The following is a 22,456-nucleotide window of genomic DNA, read 5'->3' as shown; positions in this document are numbered from 1 at the left end:
TAAGACCCAAATCTGATTTGTGCATACAAATGTTCTTGACATTTTTGCAATTTTTATATTGAGCCCCAGAGCCATCACTGAAATATATATGTATGTTTAAGGAATGGTAGCTCCGTTTTTAAGTTTGCAAAGAACACTGCTAAAAATTCATGTTCAGCCACACTGTCATATTTCAGATGGTCACTGATTACGCGATCACCTTCCAAGGCTCTTCTGGATGATTTCCGTGGTTTATTAACCTGAAATAGCTATTTGAAGAATGTATTAATCCCTTGCAGATTCATTACTATTGAAAATTTTACTACATATTAGAAGTTTTATTTTGGCCCGTAGGTTCAAATACCCAAAACCAAATTTGGTTCACACAAAATATAGGTGTTTCTTCACCTTGTGCTAAAATTTCACACATGTACAACTTTCACCACATGCTCATTCCGGGGCCTGAACTTGGGATCTAAATGCTGATATAACTCTACAGCTATACAATATTCATTAGTTTTGATTGCAGATTTGAAAATCTACAGGCAAAATTATATGCGGATGAAAATTTTTAGCTTCATAGCTCTTATGATTATTGAAATAAACAATAAAATGGAAAAACAGCCATGTTTGAGTCGTGACCTTGAAGCTACTTGCGTAATTAATTACTAATGAACTATAAGGGCTGGAAAAGTTTTATTTTGGGAAATAACTATTCTCAAATATGTCTTTCAATATAAGAAAAATATCAAAATCTGAGATCATGAATTTTCCATCATTGGTTGATTTGAATAGAATGACTCATATGTATTTCGACTTTTTAGTTGCCTATATGTATTTTTATTGTAAAGTGCAGATGTGCCAGAGTTTTCAAGTCGAGGTATTGTCACACTTTATCATTATATTATTATTATTATTATTATTATTATTATTATTATTATTATTATTATTATTATTATTATTATTATTATTATAAAAAAACACTGTGTGATTCTTAATATCTTAATATAATGAGTGAAAGCTTGTCTGCAATAACGCTTTGTAATAAATGGAAACATAAACCTTCAATGTGTTCGCAGGATCTGTTTTAGACTATTTAAGGTTATATATACAGGGTGTCTCAAAAGTTCCCTGACATAGGGTAACTCTGTTATTATCAGTTACAAACAAAATGTGAGAGGGGAAACTGTCTCCAAAGTATGATGTTTTCAATCTAAAATGAGGGATTTTTTTTTTTTTAATTGGACGAGTCGTTTAGGCTGTACACTCTTTTTGCGCGCAATATTAAATGAAAATGCAACGTTGCCACTTACATGAACCCACAACATGAATGAAGTTACTGTCTTTTACACTAACGTGTCGATGGCCAACCCCATTTCAAACTGTAACATTATTTACTTATTTTGTGGGTCCAGGTAAATGGCAACGTTGCATTTTCATTTAACATTGGGCGCATGAAGAATGTATAGTCCAAACGGCTCATAAAATTTTAGAAAATTTCCTTCACTTTAGATTGAAAAACATCATATTTGGAGACGGTTTCTCCTCTTACATTTTGTTGTAACTTATAATAACAGAGTTATCCTATGTCAGGGGACTTTTGAGACACCCTATATATATATTATTTATTTATCTATTTATTTATTTATTTCTTGCGCACGAGACTTTGCGTTAGTGTCCCAAGTCTCAGTATATGAGTCGTGGCGGGTCAGGCCTAATATCATTTGAAGTTGACAGATGAAAATAGATGTGCAGAAATTTTTGGGATTCTTATAGTCAAATAGAAGGTATTGCGCCGTGAAAATGAGAAATTTTTGAAGGACTACACTACATTTTACACTTCCACTTTGATAAAGCGCAGGACCATGATGAAATTTGTGCTGTTTATGGGCAAGATGCGTTTCCTAAAAGAACACCAAAAAGTTTATTCAGTCGCTTTTGTTTTGGAAATTTCAAGATGCTTCACGCAGTGGGTGGCCAATCGCAGCAAAAGTTGATATACTAGCAGAAGTCGAGGAAGACTACCACGTAACCACTCTTTAAATTAGCGACTCTTCCAACGCCAGCTTCAGCAAGACACCTTAACTTTCTTCTTGTGTTTACCATCAGATACAATATTGGCTGGAAAATAATCTGGATGATTCAAAATGGAGATGGAAGTTAAGTGGTAAATTTATCCTTTAGCCCACCTTATTTCGCTACCCACTCTCGACGAACTCTTGTACATAATATTTAAGCTTTTTGAAGCTTAATTGACGACAAAAATTTAGATGAAAACGACGACGTCGAATGTCAACTATAATGAAAGAAGATAAGAATATCTATTTTTTCCCCTTATAATTTTAATTATAATTAGGATATAGTTTCGGCCAGTCTTCCGTTTCCCCGCGTTGTGTGTTCAACTTTTTTTTATTGATTATATTACTATATTTCATTATATACTTTGTGGAATTTTCATGAAGAGTAATATTGATAATTGTGATTTCTGGTGTTTGTTTTATTTCATGTTAAAGCCATAATGCTTATGTTTTCCAAGCTTAATCATAATGGAGTTCAAATCAAATTAAACATTTTGTAATGCTACACTTTCGAAAATATGTTTCATAAAGTTTTCAGTTTTTACAGTTTTCACAGTTTCTGAACGTTCCCTGGTGTGACGTTTTAATAAGGCGGTGTGTACGCGCTTTGTGACTCGCTTCCATTCCAGGGTTCTTCCGGATGATGATGGAAATTGTGCCCTTTGAGATACCGCTTCGTATAGCCAAATATGTTTGCATTGACGGATTATTACTGCTTTCCTAATGGCGCGCACTGTGTTTGGGATTCGAGCATTTTGCGGCCATGTTCTTCTCACTATTTCCTTCCGCCAATCACGTACCGTAGGGAGTGTAGAGCACATCGTCAGATGATGATACCGAGTCCAACTTTACCACTCATTTTTTGCATAGTTTCACTAATGCTAAGCGGCCATAGTGGGCGGCGGAAAGTTTGTAAATAAACCCCTCCCGGAAAGCTGTCACTTTTTTTTACAGTCTTCTATGGATTGTACTCAACTGCTGCTGTTTTCAAGTACAGAACCCGATGTAGCCACCAAAGTATCAGGACATAATAGTGGTTAAGTTCTTTAGCATAAGCAGTTCAAATTACTAGCTAAAAGACTGAATTCTGGAACACAGAAAAAGTTTATTGATTTATTTATGTTAGGTATAAAGTGTGCTCTTGTGGTACTTTTGTCGTATCTGAATGAAAAGTAGATTGTTTTTAAAACGTATTATCTCGTTAGATAAACCTGTATGCTCTTTTTCTGTAACTCATTATTGTTCGCGGATTTTATGTGCACCTAATGTTTTTATAATATTCTGATCTCTTCTATAATATTTCAAGACAAATTGTCCTTTCGCTGGTGCGAGATACGTGTAAAATATATAATTTTACCACCGTTGTCATTATTAACTTACCTACATTTTTGATTTCCAGAAACGATATTCAGAATCCCAGGATATCGATACAATATCACGCGTCCAGGGTGAACTAGACGAACTCAAGGATATTATGGTGAAGAATATAGGTATGTAGAACAATAAACAGTAGTATAATTGTGTTCTTTTGTCATTCGTTAATGTATACTATAGATTAGTCATTGATTAGGTTAAAACGAACTGAATCATGTAGAATTTGTATTTTGTAATTGTATACCACATTGTACTATTTAATTAGAAGTTACCGCTCTCTATGACATTAATTTTAAAAATCAAACTAAGGGTACGTTTGATACAAGTTTGTAAGAAGAACCCCCCCCCCCCAAAAAAAAAAAAATCGGAACTAGAAATCAATACTGATTTCTGATCGTAGAATTCCTGATGTAGTTGCGTCAATAATGGTAATACAGTATGAAGTAAAATTTAGTATTTTTAAACCGGATGATGGAATTGACATCAAATGTTGTGTATGGTAGTGAGGATGTACGGACATGTTGAGCATCACGATGAGTGTGTGGGCATCATGGGTGCTCTCTTGCAAGCACCACCTTGTAAATTCTCTAGAATTCCAAATGATAAGGTATGCATATGACATTGTTTTAGGATTTAAAAAGAATGTAACTTCGTGATACAAGAGTAGGTTCACCTGTACTTTTGTCATAAAAAGTTAAATGTGAACTAATTTTTAAGCTTGTTTGAGATAGGACCTTGGAAGATGGGATTTTCCTAAAGATAATTATGTGTGAGGATTATCTGAGGGAAAGGAAGCTCAAATAGCCTAGCAGCCTTCTTTTCGCTAGTGCCAGAATAAATTCCTGCAATGAGCTAACAATTCCCGAAGTTGATGGCAAGCAGCGGATCTGTACAGTGTCAGATCCGATCCCAACACCCAGGGTGCCCAGCGAGCCGAAACCTTGCTCTGAGAACTGAAAGCATCAGTTATATTCTCATGAACCTGCCGCGTCCCCGTGCCTATATTCGCACTAACTACTAAATCATAGTGACCGGCGTTGACTAATATCATTGAGTATACCTGTATACATATAGCGTTTGTTCATACACGGAAATATTAGTTACCAGACACTTCGTTCAATTTCTTTTCCGTGAAAAGAATTAGTTTCATTACCATACTTACAGTACATACATGTACATACAACTAAACTAGCTTCATTCATATTCCTAATAAGACATGTGTGTATATTCTCAGAATTACGACGAAATATTCTAGAGTATTTAATCTTGTAATATTCAAACTGAATCGATTCAGAACTAAATTAATATATTATAGTAACTAGGGAATGAACAGTGGAAATAAGAACTTTTCGTAGGGGATAAATAGGGGCATGAGTTTTTCGCAATTTGAAATCAAACATTTGAAATTAAAAATTTCGTATTTAAAATTAAAAGTTTCGTATTTTGTAGCATTTTCAGATATAAAATTTCTCATTTTGGCGCTAAGTAAATTATTTTACAAGTTCTAATATACAAACTCTAATGTAAGCCCATTATAAGTAATAAACAATAAATCAATAATGCTATGTAGGACTGTTATTCTTTATACAGTTACTAACAACAAATTCTTTCTTCTTTTACAAATCCAGAAACTTAAATACACTAGCACAGTATCATGACGGTTGCCATCACAAAACACCATACATTGTATTAGCTATACACCAAAACCATATATACTTGCAAAACCGTATACATACAATACATTAGCGCAGTATCTTCTTGTATATCTCGTCTGCAAATTATTATTCTGATGAAAAGTGCAGCATGTTACATGTTTCAACATTTTCTTCTTTCATTTATAGATTTCTATCATTGATTACAAAACTATATTTCGAAAAATAAATAAACAAATAAAAACTTTCACAATCAGTATTCGTTATTGGAAGCCATATTGCAGACAGACAAAAGTTACTGAAGTTTAAATTTTTCTCCTCTTTGGAAAATTGTACTTTTCATTTCTGTATTTTAACAACTGAAATTGACGCTTTTAAAAATTCGTGATTTGTCACGTTTTGCGGCATATTTCGCTCAAAGTGTCAGTTATCGCATCTTGTCGCGACTTCAAAATGCCTATTTCCTTACTCAATCAGACGTAGTTCGTTGAAAAACCAACTCTCGACTTTGTCGGAAAACTTTCGCGATTTCGCAACTTGCGAAATAATCCTGCCAATTGGGATAAAATGTAATGAAGCATTGAAAAACTACTAGTCTCCTAAGAGTTCAGCTCAAAATCTGATCACGAAAAGTGACTCCTGGTATTATATATAGGGGCAGTTTTTTAACTTGAGGCAATTGTCTAACATATAAACTAATAGATTAAAAAAAAACTCTGGAATTTTGTACAAAGCAAATGTCGACAGAGGGAAAACGTTTGAAATAATCTGCAATACTACCAGAATAAAATGTCAATCCAACATAGTTATATTTCCTTAAATGGCACTATGTTAGTTCATTACACATTTCAAATCTACATGTAAAACAAATTTTAAAATGCCACATTTATTATTAAGTGTTGCAAAGTAACGACTCTAGAGTATCGCTTACATCTAAATTTTGGGAGCCTCTACCATAGTAACAACTCAACTGAGACGTACGGGACAGTACATATCCAACGTATCTTAGTGTTGGATACTATGATCATGATATGACGTATTTCGAAAAAAAAGTAATCTTAGAGAAGTATGACATCTAAGTACTTAAATGTTTCCAATAGACGAAAAAATCAGTTTGCCGTTTATGGCAATTTGATATCTCAAACTTCTCTCTCCCCGTTTGTCTAGTGGCCAGCGCGTGTGCATGTGGTGCATTTGCTCCCGAGTTCGATTCCTTGTGGGAGAGCTGAGAAAGTTTAATTTCACAATCATTTACTTTCATGAATCATTTATCTCCTTTAGTCTAAAGGGAATAACTATGGGGTGTTAAACCAAAAATTTAATTTAATTTCGATATTTCAAACCATTCCGGAGAACGATAAATACTGTTTAAGTTAGCAACACTGCCTAAAATTGTGTAATTGCAAGTACTTTTTGTAGTTTCATGTACCGAAAATTACTAATTTAGTGTTATATAAGAAAACAGGTCATTTTAAGCATTTTCAAAAAAATATGACATTTTTAACAGTGTTACAAACTTCACCAATCGGGTCGATGTTAATACTTCTTGTTAAAAATTACTAGTTCCGCTTCATACATTCATGCCGGAAATCCGACCCTCTCGTGAAAGGTCTTTCACCATCTGACAATATGTCTGCGATTCATGCATTCAGCACTATACACTGCCACAATTACTGAATTTTCCATTTAGCCCACTACAATCGTGAATACTCTTCGTTCCTCTCTTTTGTATACGACACTAAAATACGCGACATTTTTCTGACTTCACCACATTTCTTCTAAGGCCACAGGCGTTCCAGTTACACCGATCACTAGGTAAACTTTATACTAATAGACTACCAACTTTCAACTTTTTACAACGTGGAGAGGGGAAAAATTACATTAATTTTCGAGTACGAAGAAAGAATTTAATAAAAATTGGGTAGTCAGTGGTTATCGAGTTACAGTACATATGAAGTTTATCTTTAATACTGTGTTGATAATACACTTAAGAATCATTTGAACTTAAGTTCTATTTTCCTTTTTTAATAGATAATGTGGCCATGCGAGGCGAAAGGTTGGAGCTTCTGGTAAATAAGACTGAAAATCTTAGTCAAAATGTAAGTACTTTTCCTGCTTTATATAAAAACGTACAACAACTTTCAAAGCGATGAACTGCGCGAAGTTGGAAAAATATTTTTGAAACGGCCTGGATGAAACCTATGGGACCTAGGTCAAGAAGTTAGAAAAATTATTCAGGAACTACTCTCATTTCAATTTAAATGGCCATGTATGAAAATCTTGTGGAAACTGCAATTAAATTTTTAGTAGAGTATATTGAATAACTCCTGTAAATTGTTCGCATTTTCGGTGTATGCTCTAAAATGTGTTGTAGTACTTTGATTCCCGAACATGGATATTTGAATAAAACTTCTGATAGTTCCTGCATAATACGACGATCCATTTGAGCTATGTTCCATTTTTTTATGCTAGAGCTTTTAAAAAGCTAGTATTTAAACTTTCGGCGCCGTATAACTCTGAAAGTATTGGTTCTTTACTCCATGTTACTAGATTTTTTCTTTCTTTCGTTTATTTGGTATAAAGAATCACCGAAAATTTGCAAGAGGTGATATTATGCAAAAAGGCTTCTTAAAACTTCCTTTTATATGTATAGTCAATATGTATCCACTGGCTTTGGAAATGTTATGGAGTCCAGGCGGAAAGGCAAATCAACATGAAATAACTTATTGACTGGAAGTGATACTTTAAAATTGTCGAATGGACAGCATTGTGACGTCAATGTGTAACAATAGACAGTTGTCATTGTTCAGAAGAAAGCGGAGTGTAATCTGTGGTTTGCTGAATTTATATTGTATTTTGCAGTTTGCAGACAGCTTTATATATATATATATATATATATATATATATATATATATATATATAAGCTGGCCTAAGAACTTCAAAGAAAATGGATTTACTATGTATTGGTAGTACACCTACAGCCAAGCGTAGAAGTAATTGAAATGGTTAGGGCATGTGTGGTCGGGAGTCCTCAAAGTCCGTTAAAAATTAAAACACGAATAAAAAAGGATACAGAACTAGAGTGAATGTTAGTACATCACAAGAATTCAGTGAGGAAGATTGCGACGTTCACTTGGAATTTACGTGATACTGCTTAGGCGGATATAAAATGATGCCACAATGCTAGACTTAATTGTTTTCAGATGAGACTACATTTTATGTTTCGGGTGAACTGAATAGACAGTATAGAATCGGAGAAAAAGTTTGAAATACATAAATAGGATAGGCCGAAGATTAATATGTGGTACCCGTTTTAATGGAACATTTTATACACTTTTTCTTCTTCGAGTAGGGAATTACCACTGCAAATAGTTATTTGCTGCAAATTTCATGATTAAACAGACGAACCATAAATAATGTTTATTTTCTACAAGACTAATGTTTATTTCCCAGATGAGAGATAATCAGGGCAAACCGTGGAGTATCGAAAGTTATCTCAGATTTGAAATCCTGTTGCTTTCGGTTGCATGAAAATATTAAATATTCATTATCTAAAAGAGAAAATTCGTGTGGCTATTCAAAATATTCCTAATGAAGAATTTAAATATGCAGTTTTAAGGTTCTGAAAAGATTGCATGAGTAACGTCGTCGATGGGGTACAGTTCAAATTCTAGCGTTGAACAGCTGTAGATTGTCTTCAAAATCCTAACTTGAAATAATACTCAACAAGATCATTTATGTTGAGCGATTGCGTTTCAAATCCGGCTGTCCTTAAAAACACTCCATATATGATAAACATTATGACGCACAGACGCAGACGAGAAGAGGAGGTAGAAAGAAAATACAATGAAGGAGTTTCCTTTAACACAATGTGAAATTTTCTCAGTTACTTCTTGTAGTATCTTTACTTCTTCCTTTCGTGTGTGTTTGAACGTCGCAAAAGCACATACTGATGTTTTGGTTCTTTAAGGTTGTTTTGTTGAAAGAAAGGGAGAAAAAAAAAACTTAGTGGTACATGCGATAAGGCTTCCCACCAGTACTTGTGTACTGGTATGTATGATATTTCTGGTGATTAATTTATTTTTATACCTGCCCAAATTTTAGGTATTTTATAAACTTTTTCTCACAAAAAAATGCTGATAGAAACATATTTCATATAATTCAGATTATTATTATTTTTTTAAAGTAGAAATTATTGCAGCATTTCACTTAATATATACAAAAATGTATCAAGAAGTAAGGTGAATTTTAGATTTACTGAAAAAACTTGGCAGAGAGAGATACCATGCTTGATACACAATATCACACTAATATTCGATATAGGAACCATTGCAGTCTAAACATGTATTCCAATGTAACACCTAATCGTCCACGCCCTTTGCAAAGAAATGTTGCTCCAGGTTCCCCAACCAGGTAACCGTAACCTAGTTTTCTCTTCCAGTGTATCGAAACGCCGCCCATTGAGGTGTTCCTTTAGGGGCCCAAACAAATGGTAATCGGAAGGGATTAAATGAAGGCTATACGGAGAATCGTAAAGAACTTCCCAGTTGAAATTCATAATGTGTGCACGGGTGCGTTGGGCTGCATGTGGTCTTGGGTTACCGTGAAGTAATAGCACCTCTTCTTCTGTTGCCCCTTTTCGTTTCTGATGTATGGCTGCTTTCAGCCTATCCATGGTTTGGTAATGCATGTCCGCAGCAATGCTCATACTCTTTGCCAGAAATTTAACATAAATAACACTATGACGGTCACAAAACACAGTAGCCATTGTTTTCTTGGCAGAAGTTGTGGTTTTGGCCGGCATTGACGACGAATGTTTCCATGCCATGCTGCGGCGTTTTGATTCAGGTGCCCATAGGGGTGTTGTAGTTTCATTACCGTTATGATGCGATGAAAGAATGAATTCCCTTCATGGACATATTATATAAGGTGGGTCAGGGAAGTGCTCATTCGAAGATGTTTTTAGTCCTCATTCAGACGTTGGACACCCGACGGGCACACACTTTCCTAAAGCCAAGTTTGTTATGAACGATATACTTTACTGAATCATATGAGATTTGCAGTGCATCTGCAACGTCATGCAACCTTACCTTCTCTCTTCACTAATCATAACATCGTCACACACATTCCTGTCGGTGATCGGCGTTGCTGTTCTGCTACTTCTATCATAATCTGTCACAGTCTTCCTACCACTTGCGAATACGTTGCACCACACTTCACTTGTCTCTGCGACTTAACACACTCTCCATAAACTTCATCTATTCTCAATGAAGGTAAGATGGTTTCTGTCCCGCCCCCACATTTAAAAAAAAATAAATAAAAAATCGCACCTTCTTGGATTAATGTTCAAGTCGATGCGCCATCTTTAATTTGCTGTAGGTACCAGATGGATTGACGGAGAAGATTGTAATTGCTGTCAGACTTCCGTCAACTTGATATTGGCTACATACAAAAAAATTACCTGTAATTAACTACATAAAAAAATAAATAAATAAATAAATAAAAAAACTGGACTTTAAAGACAAATTTACCTTATTTTTTGATACACCTCAGTACATTGTAGCGTTTTAAAACGCTATCATATAAATATTAACAAGATATAGGAACAGAAAGAGAAGCTTATCAATTTACGAGGTTTTATATATGTAGTTTATATTGGTTCAGATCAATATTTTGAAGGAAATATTTTGATTTCATAAACTGCAAGTGTTTGTATTGTATTATAGTATACTACAAAGTTTAGTATTGCTACTGATGTAATTATGTATTTTGCTTACTTGCAGTCTGTCTCGTTTAGGAAAACTAGTCGCAATTTAGCAAGATCATTGTTTTGGAAAAATGTGAAGTTGTATGTGATTATAGCTGTTGTGATAATTGTAAGTAGCATACTTTCTATATAACTATAAATATTTAAATTTAATATTTTCATATATAATCTATTGTTCTTCATAATATCTATTGTTATTCCTTCTATTTATTTCTTTTATAATTTATAGTGTTAATTTCTAATACGGGGTTTAATTGTACTGTCTGCCAAGAGTATAATTCGTACATAGAAAACAGATTCCCAGAAAACCGTAATTCTTTCTTGAGTGGTCCAGGTTCACACTGACCTTGAAAGGGGGAGAAATTGAAATGAATTAGGAAAATACTTCAAAATATGCTGAGAATCTGGGAAATTGTCTAAATTTCACAGAAAAATCTGGAAATTCTTTTAGTTGCCAACAGGAAATATGAAGAGCACTTCAAAGAATAAGACAGATTCCAAAACAAGAAGATAAGAAAAAGGCTGAAAAGAGAAAATAATGTTTAGAAATAAAGAAGTTGCTGAAAGGTGTGACAACTTCAAATCTTGAAAGAGAAGTCTAATTAAATCAATAACTCAATACTACAGAAGAAAAACACTTAAGTTTTATTTGTTGTGAATAATAATCAAAGAAACAGACCAAATTATGATAGGTATGTTGATTTGCTTATGTTTGAGTGTGTTCAGAATGCTGAGATGTAAAAGCTATTGTTAATTATGCTCTTGGATCAATTGGTTGGTACTAGTGTTTTGTTGTATTCCAAATACAGAAACTTTGACTTAAGTATTTACAGTAAGAAAATAAACTTATACTGTATTTAGAAAATAAAAAGGAGACCGTTGGATGACTACGAGGATTGTGGAGGCCGATTAAAAAATTCTTTTCTAAGCCTAGCCGTAGATGATAGTGTTCCCGATTCAGGGAAAACTTAAGTCATAGAAATTCAGGGAAATCAAAACCAGAATTTCAGTGTAAACAATGATTTGGCAAAAGTTCCGAAATCTCAACAGTCTCATTACGAGAACTAGTCCCTTCAAAGACCCCTCAATTCCACCGAAGAAATTCCAGAAACCGAAATGTGAAACTTACTTGGTAAGAGTTTGACATTCCAGTACCTCATCACAAAGGTAATATAGATACTTACTACCATTCTGGTTTGTAATTTTTCCCACCTTATTTACATCCTTAAACGCGCTAACTGTACACTATTTTTCATTGGTGAAACTCAACTACAGTAGGACGTCGATAATCCGAACGTTGTCCCGAGAAACTTTTTTACATTTTGTCTTAGCGCTAGCGATAAACAATCAATAAGGTTATCCGTCGGCGTTGTGTGAAGTCAATGCTTTCATAAAAGCTCATTCATATGTAATTGTTTGTTATACATATTTTTATTTTCTCTTAGGCCTATACAAGTTAAGTTTAAAATGTGAGTTATAAAAACAGTGTAATTTAGTGTACGAGCAGGTTCTTCAGAAACATTAAATGTAAGTAGCCTTATGTACGGTATTGTAATTACTGTATGCACTGTATAACCACTGAATCGATAAAAGAACATACCGTACAGAATATCTAAGCCTAAATGGCATTTTCTCACTTCCTACCGTATTTTGATTGAAATCGACAATCACAGATACTCCTGCAGCAATCAGATTTTCATGTCCAAGAACACGCAGCTCATCACAGTAATACATATTTGACTCAACTTCATAAGTTTCCTCAATTCCCCTAGAATTTTGCATTTTCCTCGGAAAAATATGAGAAAACATATTACCATCCTATATGTCAGAAAACCGTCTCGTGAGCTTCATAGTCTGTAATATCCTATCGCACTAGGCTCATTCTGTTTCCCATACATAATTTTACCTTTCTCAGTCTTATTATAATTATCATTGCATTATTTCTGATATTTTATTTTAATTATAAGTTCTATTTTTATTTATTACATTTTCATATTTTGTATTTACTTATTATTTCTTGATTTCTTCATTAATTTCCATTTTTCATTCTTTCATTTCCTTTATTATGAAAAGTATTTCTCTTCAATTATTTTTTTTCGCTCTTCTGCACACTTCTTCCAAGGTATTCGTTCCATTAATTTTATCTTTGTTCACTGTATTCCATCTACTTACAGTCGGATAACAATATCACGTGATCATGTAACCCTGCATTTCAATATGACTTACTTCTATGCATGTCACCTGTTTTTCTGTTTTTGATCTACCTTATCCCTCCGCGAAAATATTTCTTTCCCTCTTTCTGATGAAGTATTTTTCTTATATGTTGTGATTTATATTATTTTCTGTTAAGTAATTCACTTTCTATTCTCGTTTTGAATTCCTTTGTTCCAACCACTTGTGTACATATGTATATAATAAATAGGTAATGAAGAGAGATCCACGTACACTCATGTCCAAAATGATTGTCGCATATCTATAACTGTCTTCTTGTAAGAATATAATTTGATAATGATTTTTCAGAGTACTTTTAATACTGATACTATGTGTATAATCAGAAAATGTATATTTGTGGTAAATTTCATAGGAAAAGAATTATAAATACGAAAATTAGATTGAATAAAACAAAATGTTGCTAAATGGACAAGAAAGTTTTGTTTTGGTTTTATTGTTCTTATTTACTGCTCTTTTGACATGAAATTTGCCACATACATGTCCTTGCCGATTATACACATACTAAAGTTATAAGAAATACCGGGCGAATTCGTTATCAAATTATATTCCTACAACAACACATTTATAGACATGCGACAATAATTTTGGACATGAGTGTACATTAAAAAGTGAATTGCAAACACTTACGCTACAAATTTCATCAGATAGGAAGAGGGATGAAAAAGTAATATTATAAAGTGCCTACGTTATGTTCTATGTACTTTCACTAACCTCCATCAACTTTCAACTCGGTCCTACTATCACGTGACCCTGCATTTAGACTTGGCGTCTATTTTTAACACTTCACAAATACAGCCGCGAGAAGTAACCCGGCGACGTGTACGTTAACCTGTGTATGACAGATATTAGGAATTAACAGACCTGTACTAATCTTGAGAATAAATGTTGAAAATGGTCTGCACTAACAACTAAACACTTATGTGCACAATTTAATGAATCCTGATATACCTGCGTCAGTTCTGCGGGAGGTAGTACTAGTGATACACGTTGTGATATTCTCCCTCAATTCATCAATTGTATGTGGATTGCTGTGATACACTCGTCCTTTCAACATTCTCCATAAATAAAAGTTTCATATTCTAAGGCTTGTGACCGCAGCAGTAATAAACTAAATGTCCTCTCAGGCGTGTGACATGTCACCTCATCTTGCTGGGAAAGCATTATTCGCATTCTTTTTCTGTCAGCTGTTGAGCAAAGTCATCCAAGATGGTCAGGTAGACTTCTGCGTTAATTGTGGTATCGAAAAATGTACCAACATTAACACGCACGGCAAGCACACTATACCACACATCTATCTTGTGTATTAGATGTGGATTTTTACATGGTGTTCTGAGCATATACGTATCCAGATAAATAAAACCGTGCTGCGTCTGACATGATAAACATAAACGGGTTCTTCAGAACACGTTTGCAGGTCACGATCATGATCATGTAACATGAAGGGGGAGCTCTTACGTAGGAATGTACGTTCCCGTACTTTGTTCCAATTTTCTATATCAGTATCCTGTGCGCGAACTTATAATGTTAGTGTCTAGTCAGTATTCCACATTCTGACGGGGCTACTTTTTCGTGCCCCACTTTGTACTACTTTGAATTTTGTCTGCCCTTTTCTTCCCGTTCCTGTCTGATAAAATGTTTATCGAAGCTGCTTATAGTGTACTTTCTAAGTGCTTCGTGAGTATGTTTATATTTTAATTCTATTCTCGCTTTGAGATTTCGTTGTATAATTTGCTATATTAACTACCATAAGCCCTCTCCGCTGGTCTAGTGGCTAGCGCATATTCCTTTGGTGCAAGTTTTCCTAGATTAGATTCTCGATGGAAGAGCACTGAAATTTAATTTCATAATCATTCACTTTCATGAATCATCATTCTTAGCTTGAAGGGCATAACTATGGAACGATAAAAACTAAAAATTTCGATTTCATTAACTGCCATGTTTTGAAATACTAAGTACAAGGCACAATCAACGTATCATGTTGAAATCACACAGTGTCTCGAACCATCATAATATTTACTTGGTATGCTGTGAAACGATGATCTCCAGTTTCCGAATTCTCTTCAGAAGCACTCAGCATTAAGACAAGCTCAAGGTTGAGCAGAATTGACTACAAAGGGAGCTATCTATATATCTTGCAAGCTTTCTTCTAGACGACATGTTATGCACCTGGCTCGAGAAAATCCATAGTGAATTAAATAGACATATCACACATACATATACAAGACATAGGTAACTATACATTAAACTAGGTGAATTTCTTCAGACAATATATTAACACACACAAAAATTCTTAGTCATTTTACGTATAAGTAACTGTAATTCTAAAAACAACTTGCACTACCTAGCTTTCGTCTCTCTTGGAATGTTGATCACGGAGGATAAAAATAGGAGAAAGAACGATAAAAACATCAGAAAATCAAAAGGAACGAACTCTCCAGGATCAAGCAGTGCGAAAAAAAAACAAAAAAAACAAACAAACAAAAAAAAAATGGTCATTCATCCAATGATAAAGAAGCACATTGCAACATGGTGGAGTTCAATTTGTGTATTCTTTTGCCTCATAGAAGTTTGCCAACTCATTTTGGTGTTTTTATTTCTATGCAAATGTTCTTTTTATTTCTCAGTTTCTACCTCCCATTCCTCACGCAACCATCCCTTACCTTAATTCAACTTTGGATTAAACAAATAAACAAGTTTTCGAAAACAAGTCTATCAATATCTTTTTTAACTCATATAAAATTCTTTAATCATCAGTATTGTATTTTGTTGCTTTCAAATGTTTCGACAATCCCAGACCGAATTCTGCTTTGGCGTCTATGTTTTTAACTTGTATTTTGAGCTTTCTTTTTGTCATATATATTTCTCCTGGTAACTTAATTTATTATAAACCCCTGAAAAGGGAATAAATATCCGTACGTGTTAACTAGGTCTATTGAAGCCATTTTAAAATGATTAGCATTTATTAAATTGCCTGTTTCTTCTTTTACTTCGTGACTGTTTTTAACACAATGTACACAAATGATATTCATCTCTTTAAAGAAATTAACTAACCATTTATTATCCTTGTATGGGTTGGGGTTATCCCGAAATAATAGCTCTTATGAATTTTTGGAAGGTCGTAAATATGGGTAGACAAGGATCTGCAATTTTAAGTGACCTTACTGTCGAATCATCTAGTATCGGTGGTGATACTATAGTTCTGTTTGTAGTGACTATTACATTTTATAAAAGATCAGATGTTTAATTTGGCGTACCAGTTGCCTGCACTTTTTGCACTTTTTTCCTCTGTATTTATCATGTTAACAATGTTCTGAAATAAATCATTACTTTAGAACAAGATTTCTCAACCTGGGGGTCGTAACCTCTAGGGGGGGTCACTAGAGGGTTTCATGAGGTTGCGAAGCAGAAGAGAGAAATATAATTAGAATCTAATGCAAGAAAATATTTTTAAATATTTTTTTGAATTTCGTTCTGATAAGCATATTTTTATTTTTATACATACTATTAAGAAAAAAAAATCTACTAAACATTTTCAACAGGAGCAGAGTTGTTTAAAAATCAATTTAAATGAAAGAGGTATGATATGAAACGGAGAACTGCATCCGAATTACTAAGTTTATAGGTTGTTTAAAAATATATAAGTAAAACAAATGAGTATTTATTATTTTTTCAGCGCTGTGATGTTGAGGTAATCACAGAGCCAAAACAACTAATCCGGAGTAGCTGTGTGTTTGTTGATAAATTAATAATGGACAAATTATTCTGTCGGAAATAAAAGATTGCTTTTGTTCAGGATCCTTTGTTCTTTTGGGGCCGCAGTGGCTCAGTGGTAGAGCTTTCACATCTGGCACATGGGTTTCCTGGTTCGATCCCAACTCGCGCCAAGTGAACTCTGTGGTGGACAAACACCGTGTGTGTGGGTGTCCTCGGGATTCTCCCGTTTCCTCCCACTTTCTTCATTCTACCATTTCATTCATTTCTCATCATCACCGTCTCCTTTAGCCTAGTCGGCATAATCATGGGACGTAAAACTCAAAAAATTCATTTCCTTTCCTTTGTTGTTGTTTGCAAAATTGTACACGTATGTGTGTGTCTTTTTCCAGCAAGCTGGCCACATTGAAGGCATATTTTTGGTGTGGAATTTTTATTTGTTTCCTGAATTTTAAATAAAACAAGTTGCTTTTAACAGTTTCTGGTTATACTGAACACATACAAAACAATATGGGGTAACTCAGTGGCGGCCTCTCGAAAATTAAAATACTCAATAACTTTTTTAACAACTGTTCCAAGTTTTTTTTTTACCAAAATTAGAAATCACATTTTTTTATTATATGACCCAAAATTAAGGGAGTTATGAAGTTTTAAATTTTTGAAACGGCTTCAATTTTGAAACAGTATGACGGATCGGATTCGATATTTGTAATATGAATGAACTGACTAAGTTTGGTTTTAATCCATTCGCTTTTAGGGAAGTTACTGTATCCACTGTACACAAGAAATGGATTCTACAGGGATTCTATCGGTCACGAAAATCACGAAAAAGTCACTAAATCAAAAAATGGTCATGAAAGTCAAGAAAAAGTCACGAAATTTAGCTTTTGGGTCACGAATTTTATCTGTACAAATATAAGTACAGAGTGGAAAAGTTTGTTCTATAAAACGTCAAAATTCACCACCAAAAATGTCTATGGTCAGCTTTAGATGCTACCAAATAGCAAGCAAAGCTCGCTTCTATCACATGCATGAAAATTCGGCCTAATTCACACCCAAATTCGCTCTTGAGAATGTTACGAAATGTCATGGTTTGGTAAAGAAAAGGTCACGAAAAAGTCACGAAATTTCATTTTGGAATTTTAGTAGACACCCTGTTCTACTATTTATAGAAATAGGTGGATATCGTGAGATCTCCGCAATAGGTATATTAAAAATCCCCCACAAGCTTATAACTAGAGACCGGATGTTAGGCAAAATGCCTATTCTTTAATATTAAAGATATGATCAAAAATAACGTTTCAAAGTTTATGTGGGGGGTTATAGTTTCGATTTAAGCCAATTTTATTTTGCCTATTTTGACCTTTACTGCCTATATAATTGCTTTAATGCCTAATGTTGCCTATTTTATGCATTTTCTTTAAAATAACCCTTCATTGGGAAAATGTATAATTTATACAACATAAATAAAGACGCATATATACGTATAATAAGTGTTTGTAAATACAAGCACGTGCTACGTTACAATGTACATACAGGGTGAACTTCAAAGATGTGCATATACTTTGGGAAGTGATTAATGACATCAAAAGAAGACAAAAAGTCCTTATATTTTGTCGAATTCTGTGTCGTGTACGAGTGACAGTGGTGCCAACTTGGAATCGAAAATCAAATCTTGATAATTGGAACGGAACATAGGTGTGCACATACATTGGGAGGTGATTCGTGACATGAAAAGAAGACAATAAGTCCTGTTGCATGTTGTCAAATTCCTCGTCGTGTATGAGTTACAGAGGTGCCAACTTGGAATCGAAAATCGTACACATACTTCGACAGATGATTCGTGACATGTAAAGAAAACAAAAAGTCCTCTTGAATGTCAGGAAACATCTCCGGAAGTATGTGCACACTTTTATGTCTCGTTCCAATTGTCAGGATTCGATTTTCAATTTTAAGATGGCACCCCTGTCACTCGTACACGACGCGGAATTCCACAACATACAACAGGACTTTCTGCCTTCTTTTGATATTCATCATGCAACAGGTCTTCTTTTGATATCACGAATCACCTCCCGAAGTATGTGCAGATCTTTTAGGTTCACCAGTATGTATGAATGCATAACAAGCTTCGTTTTTATATGTACAATAAAAGAAGATATTAACAAACAGGTATGTTTCTATATTCTTTGAACATTATCTATGACCTGAACCTATTTTTTAATGGTATTGAGTATTTATCTTCATTATTTCGAGTTACATTTTAGTGCCTATTTTACTGCCTATTTTTAAAATTTTTAGTGCCTATTTTACAGGTTTTTAGTGCCTAAACATCCGGTCTCTACTTATAACAAACGAGAAATTATAAGGGGTATGCTGGCAAGGGGGTGTGATAAAATGGGGGTCGTGATAGAAATTAGGTTCAAAACCACTGGTCTAGAATAGAAATTGTTTAATCTTTACAGGTGCTTATCGTATTTAGAGGTATTGCTGAAATACAATTATGTCTAAACCTTTCTCTCTTGATTTGTTCTAAAAATTTAATAGCTGGTTCTACAAACGTAATAAACTCCCCAATCGGAGGTTTGTTGGGGATAGTACCGTATCTGTCCTATTTTAAATAGTGGTTCAAATTTTTGTGGGACGGTATACTTTACTAAAATTATGAATGTACATCTCATTAGAAGAAATTTACTTTCCGACAGTCTGAAGCCAATACCAGTGACATTAAGTGGTTGGTCTACCCATGTATCCCAGGTTGCCAACTGCATTAAATAAATTTTTTATACAATAATACTGATCCCAGCAAAAAATGAGGCGTTTATGAAATAAAATTGAGTTGCCAGATGACAAAAAGAAACTCCAAAATAAAAGTTAAAGAACATAGGGACGCCAAAGCAGAACCCGGTTTTGGGATTGTCGAAACATTTGAAAGAAACTAAATAGAGCATTGATGATCTAAGAATATTATTCAGGCTAAAAATGAAATTGAGTGAGACTTGTTTTCGAAAACTTATTTATTTGTTTAATCCAAAGTTGAATTTAGATAAGGTGTGGTTGAGTAAGGAATGGGAAATAGGAACTGGAAAATACAAAGAACATTGGTATAGAAATAAAAACACCAATATGAGCTGCAACCTTCTACTATGAAATAAAACAAGACACAAATTGAACCCCCACTCCCCATGTTTGTGTGCTTCTCCACCATTAGATGAGTGCCCAGCAGTTTGTACAAGATTTTTTTTTTTTTTTTTTTTTTTTTTTTTTTTTTTTTTTTTTTTTTTTAACACTACTCGACCCTGTTGTGTTCGTTCCTTACTTTTCTGATAATTTTATCCTTTCTCTTGCTTTTAATCTCGGTTATCAAGCTAGGTAGAACTGAAAGGTAAGTAGTTTACTTTGTTTTTAGGAATTATGGTTGTCTGTTAGTAAAATTATTACGTGATTTTTTTAATTTTTTTTTTTTTTATTTTTTTTATAGCATATAATAGTTATTCCAAATTAATGTAAAGTTAGAATTAGAGGTCGTTTTCCCTCCCTACACCATGTTCGCAACATATACAATGCTTTTCAGAAAAAAATGTATGCATTCAAAACGAAATAGCATGCCAAGATCACATATTAGCAACTGAGTCACCGTTAAGATACTGAATTATATGCAAATTATTTTAAAGATTTTCATTCAATTTATATCATCTCGTTGTATATGATACATAAATACAATGTATTTTTATCTCATATTGTTATCTTGCTCACTTTCTTTCTAAAAACCCTTTTCTGTTCTATTGTCGAACTTTTTCAGGTAATTATATACTTTATAGTTTCCATGGCGTGTGGAGGTTTAAGTTGGAGTGGCTGCGTTGGTAAATAATTCATAAGAGAAAATCGTTCATGAACTTTCGAAGCTGTTTCTGTTGCTGATAGCATGCTGATAGCAAAGCATCTATATACAGTATCTGAATGGCAGACGCAGGCCATATTTTGTGTGTGTTGATTGAGAGGAGTATAAATGATAAAAGAAAAAGATAAAATGTATCTTAACATGTATGTAAATATGATTGTTATTTTTTAAATTGAATTTTTATTGTTATTTCTACACTATACAGTAAGCAAGTGATTATTTCGCTATTCCGAAATTAGTGCGAGAGAAGCGTTGTGAGCAGACTGCTGGCTTAAATACATTCAGTTCATTGGAATAAAGCAAGCTCCTGTATGTTGTTTTCTTTTGGGGGGGAGGGAGGAAGATTTTTTAAAGATGTATATTTCATTCTCATAATGAGAGAATATATTCATAAATATGTTAATGGCATGTATTGTATATCTGTATTGATTTTGTACACACAGGTGACAAAAATGCATATATTGTCATTGTTGTATATACGTATATTCTGCATTGTGTATAGTATTTACTCGAAGTATTTTAAGGAGTATTTTTGTGATTCGTACGAGGTCAGTAGTCTTTTTGTTTTGTTCAGGAGCATTGTGTTTAGAACTTAACTTTTATATATCCCTAGTACAATCAATCCAAAGAATTATGAGCTTCTTTTAAGAAAAACTTGTAGACAACATGTAATGCATCCATTAACGTAATAAAATGATTTGCCAATAGTGTGTGTGCGAAATGAAGTGTGCAAGTGAATTGAGTGAGTATGGAAATCTGTTATTAATTCGATATTATATATATAATATAGCAGCCTAGTAAAGTTAATTTGTCCTTAGGCATTGTTATTCTATTTCACAATTTTCTGTGTGCAATATTTATACAAATTTATATTTTGTTATGTGTCACTGTCTTGTTTTCTATGTTGGAAATTTTTATTACATCAATATATTCAAAGAATCGATAGTTCAAGAACGCTTAGCAACATGAAGTATCAACATATGCACAAAATAGTTTTGGGTATTTTCGTTGGTTTTTGGTTTCTTTATTTAATTTTTTAATGTAGGTCTAATTCTGCTACTACAAAGATGTTTAATTACTAGGAAAAAAAAATGTACGTATGAAATAATGAAAGTGATACTTGTTTTCGAAATGATGGAAATCCTGAACTAAAATATTTAATTATCATTTTTGACTTTATTTTAATCTATACTATGGCGTTCATTTATATGTAAGAAAAAATTCGCAATGCAAATATAAGTATAATAATAATAATACTTTATAGAACTATTCATATATTTGTGTTGTGCATTGATTTAGTTGTTCCCTGCCTTTGATCCAAACGTCGTATGAAACAAGGAGGGAAAAAAGGGAGAGAGTAATTACTTGATATTATGCCACGTTCGAGGCATTGCTCATTTTTAAAGGACAGTTTTGCAGTTAGGTTATTTATAATTCCTTAAACTGTCAGGTGGGATTTGTGTTGAATGTGTCAACGCATTGATAATGGCACTGTACAAAAATTAATTTTACTTTCTACAAAACTGAAGCCCGTGAGATGACTCATAGAGAGTTGCCAATAGCAAAAAATATGTGGATTGTTCTCTTGGATATGTTACGCTCGTACTTTTTAAATTGTTTTAAAGAAAAATACATATATTTAACGTGACGCCCAAGTACATTTTCAATGCATAATATTTTTCAAGCGTAATTGAAATATTGACGGCTATATAATAATTTCCTTTATTCTATATTTCAACCTAAAGTGATTACCATATAAGTGAAT

The 22,456-nt window shown here is 33.6% G+C and overlaps 1 protein-coding gene across 3 annotated transcripts in view; it reads left to right on the top strand.

Moving 5' to 3' along the window:
* Vamp7 (Vesicle-associated membrane protein 7) overlaps nucleotides 1-21,968 on the top strand; it is a 31,808-nt gene extending 9,840 nt beyond the window's left edge. For all 3 annotated transcript variants that reach the window (XM_081751671.1, XM_081751670.1, XM_081751672.1), the window contains exons 4-7: nucleotides 3,457-3,547; nucleotides 7,115-7,182; nucleotides 10,867-10,959; nucleotides 20,593-21,968. In XM_081751671.1, the coding sequence (XP_081607797.1) occupies nucleotides 3,457-3,547; nucleotides 7,115-7,182; nucleotides 10,867-10,959; nucleotides 20,593-20,661 (321 nt within the window). In that variant the 3' untranslated portion in view covers nucleotides 20,662-21,968. The remainder of the gene's footprint in view (nucleotides 1-3,456; nucleotides 3,548-7,114; nucleotides 7,183-10,866; nucleotides 10,960-20,592) is intronic.
* Nucleotides 21,969-22,456: the final 488 nt, after the last annotated feature.

This window comes from Thermobia domestica, chromosome 3 (genome assembly GCF_964235325.1).
Source record: "Thermobia domestica chromosome 3, izTheDome1.hap1.1, whole genome shotgun sequence".
In the NCBI taxonomy this organism is placed as follows: Eukaryota; Metazoa; Arthropoda; class Insecta; order Zygentoma; family Lepismatidae; genus Thermobia; species Thermobia domestica.
This window is presented reverse-complemented; position numbering and strand designations above follow the sequence as displayed.